The 13,512-nt window shown below is 47.2% G+C and overlaps 1 protein-coding gene across 1 annotated transcript in view; it reads left to right on the top strand.

Moving 5' to 3' along the window:
* The window catches only part of LOC142558363 (L-lactate oxidase-like), a 47,894-nt gene extending 40,138 nt beyond the window's left edge, over positions 1 to 7,756 (top strand). Inside the window, exons 6-8 of the mRNA XM_075670507.1 lie at positions 700 to 858; positions 3,261 to 3,330; positions 7,110 to 7,756. Of these exons, the coding sequence (XP_075526622.1) occupies positions 700 to 858; positions 3,261 to 3,330; positions 7,110 to 7,192 (312 nt within the window). The 3' untranslated portion in view covers positions 7,193 to 7,756. The remainder of the gene's footprint in view (positions 1 to 699; positions 859 to 3,260; positions 3,331 to 7,109) is intronic.
* The last annotated feature ends 5,756 nt before the right edge of the window (positions 7,757 to 13,512 follow it).

Genomic DNA, 13,512 nt, shown 5'->3' with positions numbered 1-13,512 from the left:
CTTTAAGCATGAAGTAAGAAGCAATATTGAAACCATATCTGACCTTGAGAAACTTACTCCTTACACGCCTAATTAACTAAGGTGGAGAAACAATCATATGTGGCTGGCGCCAATGTGTCCCCTCTTTTCTACACTGTAATAAAGATACATATTCTATCGTGCTCGAAATGAGCTCGAATCTAAGTTTTTGTAAATTTTGTTCGAAAGTTTCAAATATGGTGTTGAACGACCCGAAACCACAAAGTAACTTTAGTAAGCTGCCTGGACGTTGCGTTTTGTATTGCAAGTAAACCGTGTCCACCTGTTCAAATAATCGAAAAAAAAATTTACTCCTCACAGGAGTTCTTAATAACTAAACTGTTTTAACTTAAAGAAAGATAACGGGGGTTCTTTCACGCAGCACCGATAGCTCCGGATGGAGCAAGCATGAATCGGCAGCGGTCAGGTGTCCGTTGTTGTACATTTTGCTTGCGATCGTTTTCATCCAGCTATCATATTATCGCTGTCGCTCCAGGCACGCGCGCTGTGTCTAAAGTAGTTGAAAGCTTCTTTCGCCGGATGTCCGTTCGACGAATTGAACCAGGATCTTTTTTTGTGAAATTGGACAAGCTTTCTTGCATTTATCGGTCGCACTGGAAACTGTGTATACCCACCTGCAATGCTTCTGTGCTGTTTGGAAACTGCCCACGCGTGTTTCAGGTTGACGTCCTGCCCGAGATCGTCGCCGCTGTTGGTGACAAGATGGAAGTGTACTTGGACGGTGGAGTGCGAACAGGTGCGGACGTGGTCAAGGCGCTCGCGCTGGGAGCTCGGGCGGTGTTCGTGGGACGACCTGTACTCTGGGGACTCGCATACGACGTGAGCCAGTTTTCTTCTTTTTCGACATCTCACGGGAGCGTTGCACCGAGCCTTTGGGGCATCTTCAAGGGCGGCCATCAAGAGGCGGTGATTTTTCTGTTTAAACTGTTGTGCACATTCCTTCAGTCAGCCTGCCAGGAAAGAAGTGCTTCTACGAGCATGTGTTTGAAGTCGCAAGCGGCATGGCCTCGCATCACTGCGTATGACGATGAAACCTGGTTTCGCATTTACCAGCGATTATGCATTCGCGTTCTAAACCATCCTTCGCTGCGTATCAACCTTGCTCTGTTTCACGTTTCTGGGTGAAATGTTCACCGCGACAAGGAAATGCTCGTCGCCTCCATTCGACGCTGCTCCACTTTGCATTTACGAGCACGAATCCTCATGAGTTTTAATTCCACTACGCTTCGCTGTATACCGAAGATGTTCCTGATCCTTTAGATGCCTCTTCGGTGCCTGTCTCTCGTCCAATATTAGTGCGCGCTTCGACTTCATTTTGTTTGTGTTCGAAGCCACATCTGCACGCTTTATAATTTCCATGGTTTCCCCGGTACTAATTCTTAGCACTTCATTTGAAGAAAATTTTGCACCCTTTGGGGTGTATACCTGCCACACAACAATAATCGTCATCTGCCTTGATGCGTTTCCTTTCTTGTAAACGCCGCGCCCGCTACTTTGCTGTCGGTAATGCTATGTCGCGCTGATAACGCGCATTCCGTTCGTTACTGGAAAGTACCGGGCTCGCAGCGTTAAAGAAAAGAAACGCATCAAGGCAGATGAAGATTATTGTTGTCTGGCATATATACACCCCAAAGGGTGCAAACTTTTTTTAGAGCATATCTCTTCGACTCGCCCATCACGCGAGACAGCAGGCAACAGCCAGCAGCCAGCATGTAGACGGGGCAAAACCTAGCCCACCCGTGAACCATCACTGGAACAAGGCCTATGAGGATTTGAGGTCTTGAGTCCTTGCTCTTCATGACGCATCGTGCAAGCATCGTGCCAGCATGCCCAAACGGGGCGAAGAGGCAAAGAAAGCTTCGCGTTAATAGTTCGTTCACCATCAATAATAAATGAGATTCGTCATAAAGGCAGCTTATTTCCTTATGTATGTCTGTCCGCTTCACGTGCATCGTCGGTACATTTTTCGCGGCAGATCTAACAAACGTTGCAGTTATATTGCATTCCATTACCAGCCATAGGTTCCCGAAAGAATGGACTGCATGCATACATTGCTAAACAATTAGGAACTTGACCGTAGATTGGAAATAATTAAAGAAAAGATTTGCCTCTTCCTTCCACTATCCAATTGCTCACCGCTGCAGACTTTTTACACGACGGATCACGAAAAATCAATGTTCGAACTATACTTATTGGCCTTGTGGTAGTAGTGGCTCGATAGCGGATTTGGTCAAACACTGTAGCACTTTTAATATGAAGCTTCCTTCGTGTCTTCCTACCATATTACGTCTTCTTGCTTGCAAGATGAGCCGTTCTCGGATATATTGAAAACCAGTTCCTCAACGAGTGCAAACTAAGGCCACACGGGAAACCAGGAGCTTCACGTACCAAACGCATACGCGATTTCCAGAACATACAAAAGTGGGCAAAGCATGTATTGAGTGCCGAGGAGACAGGCTAGGAAGGGGCGTTGAGCGGAGCATAAAGTTTCTCGATGCGCAGAGAAGCATAGTTCGGAACGTGAGTGCCCAATGGCTCGCAAAAACGAAGTTAGGCAGCGTCGAGTGACGAGGACTAGTGCAGAGGAACGCGGTGGACATTTCGCGTACAAACGTCAAGCGGATCAGCGTTGATGCGCATCAGAAAGGCGGCTTGAAATGCGAGTGCTCACTTGAGCGGTGAAGCCCGGGATATCATCGGTACGCTGCGACGAAACAGCATTTTACGGGTACTGCATGTGTTATTCTTACCGGTCCTGCCAAATTGTCTGATAAGCACTTCGTACAAGACGAGTTGGAGTCCATTTGCAGTGATAGGCAATGTCTGTGGTGCCCGACTGCCACATGCAAGCTTACGTTAAGGCGCCTTTTCAGTCGGAATCGTGTCCAATTTCATAGTGGGGGTTATATTTGAATATGGCCGCTAGATAATAATGGCGCTTATGGCAAACATCAAATGTTGCCTGTCTCAAAAGGCTCTCACAGCGCGTGACCTTCGCTTAACATTTACGCATTCTATTTATGATTCGCTTCTCCAACCGAATACGGTACTATCCACATGAAGTGAAAACGCGCAATGGTCACTAAATATGACAGTGCAGTGAGTGACGACTATACTTGAGCGTTTCTCACGTGCGTGCTCAGCTTGAACTCTGCTTAATGATCGGCGAGGGTGCTTTTTATGGCGGAGTTTTTTCTCGGACTTAGTTTTCTTCTACGCAGGGCAAACAAGGTGTCGACAGAGTGTTGCACATATTCAGAGAGGAACTTGAGCGCACTATGCGACTGCTCGGTGAGCTACTTGCACTTTCTTCTTGTTCTTTTCACAGTCCGCTCCATATTTATTGCGATTTTGAAGTGAACTAGGCCTACACAATCTCGCTCTCTCCCCTCTCCCATCCTCCTAAGAAAGGAGTACACATGGTTTTCTTAGAACGCCCGGCCACAAATGAGCGTTCCCATTCTGAGAATTGTATTTCTTGTTGCTTTCAACAAATGGAGTGTGCTTGGGATAATAGGACGCTACAAAAAGCCAGCTATCCCAAAAGAATTAAAAACAATCCCCTTCGATGGTCGGAATTTACCGAAGAAGTAAGGTACTGGGGAAAGCGCGAAAAGAAAAGCGTTGTGCAGCGCAAGACAGGCTCTGTGGCGACCATGGCGACGAGGTGCCGCCAGAGTAGAGCAGCGGACGTCGTCTGTTCACCGATTATGCCATCGGTATTGTATCTAGAAGCAAAACGCAGCATGAGCGGAGGTCTGTCAGCGGCGGCGTCTGTGAAATCACGCCCACGCGTCACCCACGCGCTGCCTCTCGCGATCTACCGATGTGAGAAGCAGCCGCGGTAGACTTCGCTCTAATAACAACGGGCTGCACTAAACTGATTGTAGTATTTCTTGTTGCTTTCAACAAATGGAGTGTGCTTCGGATAATAGGACGTTACAAAAAGCCAGCTATCCCAAAAGCATTAAAAACAGTCCCCTTCGATGGTCGGAATTTACCGAAGAAGTATGGTACGGGGGAAAGCGCGAAAAGAAAAGCGTTGTGCCGCGCAAGACAGGATCTGCGGCGACCATGGCTACGAGGTGACGCCAGAGTAGAGCAGCGGACGTCGTCTGTTCACCGATTATGCCATCGGTATTGTATCTAGAAGCAAAAGGCGGCATGAGCGGAGGTCTGTCAGCGGCGGCGTCTGTGAATCACGCCCACGTGTCACCCACGCGCTGCCTCTCGGAATCTACCGATGTGAGAAGCAGCCCCGCAGCTACACCCCCACAGTGGGGTGCAGCCGCGGCGCTAGTAATAAAGCAACAAGACAGGGTAGGCAGGGAAGTTCATGTCGTTGCCGACACGCAACAGGCCTGCTGTAACTTTACCAACGGGCGTACACCGCTGCTGACAGTTCAGATTCTGGGCCCAAGGCTGCAAGAATACCATCAAATCACGTGGACGCAGGGCCACGCGGCACTAGAGGGGAACGAAAGGGCGAACGCCTTAGCTAGAGCGCTAATCAATCGAGCTGAGCAAAGCCAATCGTCTCATCAATCCCCACTCTTTATCTTCGTGCCCCTGCCATAGAATTACTGTGACCGACTCGAGATCCAGCGACTCAACCGCAGGATTTATCCGCGCCCTCACAGAAAGCTCAGCAAATGAAGAGGCAGTAGCTTTCAGACTTATCCAGACTAACACATCCACAAACCTACACAGATACAGCAAAATGTACCCATAAACATATCGCGACATCTGCCCCTGGTGCTTCGACACGCGCCCTACACTCTTTCACATATCGTGAGGGTGCGGGGGCGAACCTCAACACTTAAAGACGTCTGGCACGCCATTCGAGCGGTGTGAGGTACAGCTGACCGGCGATACCCTGAGGGACATGACGCTGTCGTCCAGCAAGTACGTCGAGCAACCATGGCCAGTGGAGCCTTCGAATAAGGATACCACCCACTCGACCTCAAGGGCAACAATCTCGATAGTTCATATAAATGCTTTCTCTCTCTCTCTCTCTATCTATCTCTCTCTCTTTGCATGCGATGCTGTAGCGGATGGCTCCGTCATGAATTTCACCTCCTCCAATACCGTGAAATTAAACCGAAATTTTGGCACGCGACTAGTTTCAGATTCCACCTTTTTGAGAATACGGCCGACAGCTACGAGAAAAGAACCATTGGGTTCAGCAGCAGAAAGCTATAGCAAAAGCTGTGTGTGATATATATATTTTTTTTGCCTTTTATCGGGCGCTGGGTAAATGCAGTGATCGGCCTGACAGCGGGACAATCGACGCCCGATGGCCCATCGCAAACACAAACTTTACCTGCACGTAGTGACTTCGCCGTTCCCTGGGCTCCGGAAGTGCAGTTTGAGTGCCGGGCAGGTGGAGGGCTTCATTTCACCTACACAATATTTTTTTCTTATTCTGAATATAAGAACTATTTAACTATATTAAAAGTGGGGTCACCCTTTAGGAATGGGGTGCTGCGTTGAGGGGTTGGGTGGGTAGCAGTGGAAGCTGTGGTTCACTAGCCCTCCTCTCCCGTTCCGAGAGTCCCGCATCTAGTGGCAACGCCCTCTGGTACTCGCCTCCCGGCGCCGTTGAGAAACTTATGTCCTGAAGGAAAGAAAATAATGATACAGGTGAAAGCAACTGGCGCTATGATTCGAAAAACAAACGCTTCACTAAGTCGTACAAACTCGCTTACGTTTGACATTAAACACTGAAGAGAAACAGTAAGCCCATTTAGAGCGTTATTATCAACTAGATAATGACCCAAAAAGGCAGTAAAAATTTACAGACGATTACGATACTTCCTCATGCGAAATCTGACCACAGCTTTACACGTGCTTTAATTTCACGATATATTGGTTGGCGCGGACAATCAGTTTAGTGCAGCCCGTTGTAAACAGAGCGAAGTCTACCGCGGCTGCTTCTCACATCGGTAGACCCCGAGAGGCAGCGCGTGGGAGACGCGTGGGCGTGATTCACAGACGCCGCCGCTGACAGACCTCCGCTCATGCCGCGTTTTGCTTCTAGATACAATACCGATGGCATAATCGGTGAACAGACGACGTCCGCTGCTCTACTCTGGCGGAACCTCGTAGCCATGGTCGCCGCAGATCCTGTCTTGTGCGGCAGAACGCTTTTCTTTTTGCGCTTTCCCTTGTACCTTACTTCTTCGCTTTCCGCCTCATGGTTCTACTGCATTCCCTTTCTCCACTTCCCTCCTCGCACTGTCTTCGCTGTCCTTCATCTCCCGATGCGATTCGCTTTCGCTATTTGATCCACCGCTGTTCTCGTTCGCTCTGTTACAACAGACGCCGACGCTTCCCGCAGGAACGGGCGCCTAAGACCTGCAAGCTCCTTCATTGGAGAGGGTCCGGGATGCAACAGGCGTCGCATCGCCGATATCAATGTAACGACCGCGTTCGCGCCTTATCCGTATGTGCTGCGACGCTGCGCATGCTCGCGGCATCTCTTTGCATGTCTAGCACTTGCGCTTTCACTGTGGCACAACACGCGTCGCACCGTCGAACGATGAGTGTCTACCCCAGCCTAATCGCCAGTCATGTCTACCCACCGACCTAGGCATAAACATCATATTTGACTTAACGATGATTTTATACCTAAGTACGGTATAATTATTGCAGGTGTATATAAGGTTATTCTAGACTTAACCAGGATTAAACGAAGGCTATCAGAGGTTAGGCTATCAGATGCATATCAGAGGTTAGCTGAGCTAAGCCGTAGCCAATTTTCTTGCGGGGGACAGACCTGTGTGAATGCCTTCGACCTATTGCTGCCATGGCTTGAATATTGCCACTTTTCCCCCTCTCTCTCATGATTTTATTGCCCCCTCCCCATACCCCAGCATAGGGCAGCCAACCAGACGCTTTCGTGCATAACATTTTTGCCTTTTCTATTTCGGTCCGCCGCCTCCTACTCCTAAACAGCACGCGAATTTATAAGGACTCGCTGTAGTGAGGCCTCGGTCCGTAATTAGTTTAACTCGGTTTTCTTCACTAAAAACACAAAGTATGTGCTTTCGTTTTTACTTCCGTTCTAGGTTGTTCGGACATTAGAGACCTGTGCGAAGAATTTCTCATCAGCAAGAACCTCTCCTCGCGACCATGTATATCTACCCTATAAGCGAAGAAGACATGGTTGCTGGGCCTCCTGAGTGGAGTGGTGGTGTATACGCTGCAAATTTGGAAGCCATCAGAAAGAGATCAACCAGACGTGCTGCTTTGATTGTTAAAGGATGTTAATAGTTGCCCTGACGAACGACTATGTTATTTTCCTGTCACATTCTTTCTGTATCTGACTCTCTATGCACGCGTGCTGAGCAATGTACAGACAAACAGAAACTTGCAGAGGTTTCGTACTTCTCAAGATTTCTAATCTACGATACCTGAACCCCTTGTTCAAGAGAATGTGCACTCGAGTTTGTTGAATAAAGAACGCTCGTATTAAATTCTCGTTGGTTTTAGTACGAGTGGAATCGGAATAACGAAATTGCAAGAACGCTCAGTTTCTTGAGCAATGGATGCTTGAGGTAGAGTAGTATGGTTGACTGCCTAAAACAACTTTATTGAAGCGACCAACTCAAAGCTCACTTAACGTAGATATCGTAGATGTGTGAATTCTAGAGATAATGATGCGTGTGAAGAGTGCTCAACAGAGCGATACTTGCCTGCACAGAATGTAAATCGGAGTAATGATGTACATATAAATTGTTATTTGTGGAAATCGATTTTGTTGCATTTCATTTAAAGGTGGTTGCAGATTGTTTTCACTCATAGCCAATGACATGTTTGCTAGCGTAGAATATTCAAATGATACAGTGCCTATGAGGCAAAACCAAAATTACATTCAATGCTGTGCCTAAATATGATCAACCACTATCGACTTTGGCATGCCCTTCTAAAAAGCAATCAGAAGACTCTAATAACACAAGTCGCATGTAAGTACACTATTACCAAGGAATACAGATAGCAGAGATGATGTTCCAACCTTATAAAACTTTTCCATGAGCTGTGAGTTGCATAGTATGCATTAATGGTTAAAATCTTCATATTCAAGAGGCATGGGCATCAGCGTCACTAAAGGCAAGTGGTCGCGTAAATGCGCTTTGCGATTCAGAATTTTATCTCATTCAGGCCTAAAATTTCCAATCATTTTTCAGCATGTAAAGGGACTGAATGATTGAAGCGAGAAATTTCCCCTTTACCGGCAGAGTGAGCCACGAATAGATTTTTTTAGTCTCGTTAACGGTATATAAAACGTTTGTTTACTGAGTGGTGTTCTCAATAACGTGTGCTACACAAATGCAGCATTATTCTGGCTTTTAATGAGAATCAGAACGTCTCACGTGGCACATTTCGATAGGCAACTCATCAAACACGCTAACCACATCGATATCGCTGAAGAGTTCTCGGCTGTGTTTTGTGTATGCGAGACCTTTTCTGGTAGGAGAACCGCACGCTATTGAGCCTGAGCGGCCCTATGCAAGGGGTCAGGCAAATTAAAGAGGTTGTTGAGAGGCCTGAATGTACATGATTAGAAAGCCATTATGTTGTGCTCAGTAGGCGATAGCGAAAGACGACTTCATGTATGAAGACCTTGCGATCGTATGCTTACAGTTGCTCAACAAGAAATGGAAGATCGTACCGGAAAATAGACACCACAGAATTTGTTGAACAGGAGCGACAACATGTTTCTGCGAAACATTTCTGTCTCCACAAAGCTTTCAAACGGATTCCAGCAAATATAGGCTTAATTACTTATGGGACAATGCTAATGATGCTATTCTCCGAGAAGTGCATGACTGTGCTAGTTAAATTCTTTTTTGGGGGGAGGGGGGATTTAGACCCAGTACTCTGGCACGAGAACTTAAAAAAGGGACCAAGGCGGCCGTTGTATCCTTTGTACGTTCTTGTGTACATCGCGGCGTGAAGGCACGTTAAGCGCTGCGACGATGGCGTAGTGGTAGTGGTGGTAACAACTTTATTGAACTTCCGGCAAATTTGTGGCCTAGACCTAGGTCGCCCCCTCCCCCCGCCCGACCGGAGGTCCTGTCTCCTCACCGCCTCACGGCATTGCTGGATGGCCCGTTGTTGTTGATCTTGGAGGTTCGAGTTGCGCAGGACGGCTCCCCACCGTGCCGCGGCTCCATCTGGGGAGACTGCATTTTCTCTGCCTAATAAATCGTATTGCCAGAGAATGTGTCTAAGAGGTGCGTGAGTGGTGCTGCATAGTTTGCAGTTATTGTCTGAATAGATTTCTGAATATATCCTCCTGAGATGAACGGAGTTAAGGAAGGCCTTTTGGAGTGAATTCCTAGTGCGTACATTTCGAAACTGCTACAACTCAGCTTTTAGCAACTAGATTGGCTGTAAATGTTGGATGATGGTTTCTGCGATTGTGAAATTGCCTCCTAGAGTCACACACTAAATACAATTGGGAAAAACCTCTTCATTCATCATATAGCTGATTACTGTACAAATTCTGTTGTTCTCCGGTATAACGCCTGGTCAGCAAAAATATTTTTCACAGCCACACAAGCACCAAGTATGTAATGTTGAATAAAGGGAAAATGAGACATCCACCCGTTCGTAGCAATTCCTACAAAGGAAACCCATACGGGTTCCTCGAAAGAAAAGCCTCACAGATGAAGAAAAATCGGTCCAGGTCCGGGACTCGAACCCGGGACCACCGTCTTTCCGGGGCAGCCGCTCTACCATCTGAGCTAACCAGGCGGCCAGCAGATGGCAAGGCGAAGTCGAATTTGTCGACAACACGAAGCAAAGGCAAGAGTTTGACGTAGTAGTTCTGCGGAAACCCGCAAGGTGGAGAGAAGTAATGAATAAAGGGAAAATCAGACATCCACCAGTTCGTAGCAATTGCTACAAAGGGTGGAAACATGTATATGTTGTTTATTTCTGTAACTAGGAGAAGCATATCTACTGAGGACCCCTGTATTGTGCAAGTGTATTGTTGGCTTGATATGACGGGGATCGTTATTTGAGAATTGATAATAACTGCGAGTGGCACAACCTCTATTATGTTAACAGAGAAAGCGTGCTTCCCCTTATCATGCCAAGCCTTCGAACAAATGCAAGACAACGAACACACCAATTCGAATCGCCAGTTTCTTATGGACACCTTTTTGCTTCCTTTCTTCCTTGCAATAGAACCGAGCGGCAACATGGAGGGCACAAAATAAAACACCAACCATCAGCATTGATGCTGATATCCGTATAAGTAGATGTTCAAAGTTTGCAAATTGATTCACTGCCATTACCATGAGTGGCTATGAAAAGGCAAGGGTGCATATTGACGAGCCGGTGGGATCCAGGCAATAAACAAAAATCGGCTTTAAATAACAGCATCATTTCTATTAAACTGTTTAAATCTATGGGGAATCAGTTCTCGGAAAGCCCGCAAGGTGAAGGAAAGTACATCAAAAGGAAAAAACAATTTGGACCCACCCGAATTATAGCACGAAGCTACAATGGAAACTCCTACGGCTTTCGCAGAAAGAAAGCCGTATAGGTTTCCTTACTAGCGTCGTGCTAGAATTCCGGTGGATGCCAGTTTCCTCCTTTCACATGTCTTTGTATAGTACTTTCTATCTCTCAAGCATTTAGAGAAATAACAATTCGACAGCATGTTTCATTCTTGTAACAAGTGAAGGCGAGAGCCTGCTACACACTTCAATGCATTCGGTTATACTATAGGAGGGGTGAGGTTTCTTGCAAGACTTAAGGAGCAAGAGTGTGAAGTAAACGTGTGGCAAGACATTGTTCCCGTGCTTCATCCTCCTCTCTACGTGCCGCCTCGCATCATCGCGTTGGTGCTTTCTCAGTTCGGCTCCTACGGATCGTTTTCTACACTTAGCTGGGACGTCGCATGCTCGTATAGAGTGGTCACACACGCGCCAACGATGTTTCTGTTCGACTTTACGTTGCATACTGTCAGCAGTGGAAAGCAGCACTATAAGTTAAATACCTTGATCTTGCTGCTTGCCACGTCGCGCCTCATTTCACGCTTGGCAAGCATCCTCGGCTGTAGCGTGCTTTCGAGGGTGGTAAACACATTGCTTTACTGATGGTTCAGATGCTTGTTGTGTGCTTGTTCTTTATTGAAGCGTGTGTGTCCTGCGTGTTGTATGGGTGATTTCAATGATTGTATGCAGTTCATTCACTGCTTAGGGGGGCCTAAGCCATTGCTGCTGGTGATATTTTTTGTATCACTCGAATAAACGATACGTTTTTCGGGTACGAGCGATTCCAATGAGCCACTAAAACCTTTCACTTTAATAATTGTCTGCGTCATCCCAAAATAAAACATTTTAGTGCAGTTAAACGTATGCACCTGTCTGCAGATACTTCTGTACAAGACATTACAGATGAACGTGAGCCACGTGGTCTATAACGGAATGGCGAAAGTCTAAGCTTCACTCTTAAGCATTTACCGTAAGCGGCACGTATACGCGAAATAGACATTCAACGCTGAGGACTTCGCCATCTCGATCATGAAGCGCAAGCCTGATACAAAATATAGAAGGCATCGGTTATCAATCGAGGATAATTGCCCACTAAAAAAATAGAAACCCAAGTCCGCGGAGCTCAAGTTGATGTTCGCCAGGTTGACTCTCGGCTTGCAAGATTTCGCCAGGTTTACTCCTGACACAATGGCTTGCAAGGCCCGAGAACTGTATTCTCGAGATGCTCTATGTGCTCATTAGCGGAAGAACTTGCAACGAGCAGGTCGTCCACGCAAGCAAATACGAAAGGGAGCCCTCGAGCGACCGAGTGCATATATCTTTGAAAAATCTGGTCGGCGTCGCGAAGGCGAAAAGGCATAAGCACAAAAGGCATAAGCACAGGATTCTTAAGGCAGTCTTCGTTACATGGTCGCCTACTACGGGTAGCTGATGGTAGACACAACAAAAAAAAATGCTCGACAATATTGTCTCGCACTGAAGGGCAAACGTGAAGCACTGGATGCTTCGAGTAGGATACCTGTGGGGAACTCTCATTTTTACTGCGCAGTAGTCGCCGCATGGTAGCCACTACGAGTTTTCTTAAGCATGCGTAGGGGTGACACCCAATCACTGAAAGCAGGTCGTACGACGCCGACCTCAAGCGTGCTCTCGAACTATTTTTGCGCCATTTTAAGTTTTTCAGGCACCCAGCGACGCGAACGGAAATGTACGGGGGAACCACTTTTTATGATAAGGGAACGCTTCTCTACCTATGGCAATGACCAGGCAGCCATGACTTGTTAGGAAATCATCTCTGATGATTGTACAAGGGACGTCGGCAAGAAGAAATACCCCATGGAGAGCACGGCGTAAACCCAACTTAAGCGTCAACGATCACTGGGTGCAGGTAGAAATTCTTGCGCCGTTTACCGCCTGAAGATGGGAAGTTGGTGGCTGTTTACGATCTGTGTTTTGCGCTGGGACGATCCTAACTTCAGCACCCGTGTCGACCTTGAAGTGCTGATCTGTGGCACGATCTTGTACACAGAACAGGCGACTTGCACCTTGAGGCTTGACCTGGGCTTTGAATGCACCTTGAGGCTTGACCAGGACCCAGGGCTTTGAATGGCACACAATGTGTGCCATTCAAAGGCCTGGCGCTTTTTCAATGCCGAGAAGACATCGAGGTAGGCGCAGATTTATGCACAAAGATTGCACGTACATAAATGTACACAAGCTGCCTTGGTACGAATACCATCATGCCGCATTCACGGGATTCACGGTAGAACCTGCCTTTCACCACCGAGGAGCGCAATGAGGCTCTTGCTTTGTGTAATCGGTAGTCATCGCCTGCACCTGATGGCATACCGTACCGCATCTTGTGCCACCTAAGGGAGGGAGCATGAAATGCGTCATTGGATATATTCAATGAATTCTGCTAGACCGGAAACGCTCCTCAAGAATTGAAGACCATTCCATATACATGGCAACTCGCCACTACAGCTCACGTCATATCTGCCTATCGCGCTCGCTGGTTTCGTAGGAAAGGTGACAGAACGCATGATCCTTGCCAGATTTGAGTGGTACCTGGAACACTACAAAATTTGTCCATATGCTATGGCCGTTTTTCGACGTCTCCGCTGCTGCTTTGATACTGCCATCGATCGAGACTCACTTACGTCCAACATGAAAAGAGATACAGATGGTTATTGTCGCCGTGTTTCTGTACGTAAAAGAAGCTTATAATAATGTTGCTCGTGGCGCTATACTTCATGCTCTTGAATCAGTTGGTCTTGGTGGCAGAGCGTACCAATGGACCCGCAACTACTTACACATGAGGACTTTTTATGTGGAGGCCGATGATGGTCCGACCTCTGAACATTACACGCACCGCATTGTTGCCGAATGTGGCGTCTTGAAACCAACACTATTCAGTGTTGTTCTTGTTGGTCTCATGGAACGCATACCAAGTACGGTCCAG

The sequence above is a fragment of the Dermacentor variabilis genome, chromosome 9 (assembly GCF_050947875.1).
Source record: "Dermacentor variabilis isolate Ectoservices chromosome 9, ASM5094787v1, whole genome shotgun sequence".
Classification (NCBI taxonomy): domain Eukaryota; kingdom Metazoa; phylum Arthropoda; class Arachnida; order Ixodida; family Ixodidae; genus Dermacentor; species Dermacentor variabilis.
The sequence above is the reverse complement of the archived record's forward strand: the minus strand, read 5'-3'. Positions and strand labels throughout refer to the sequence as shown.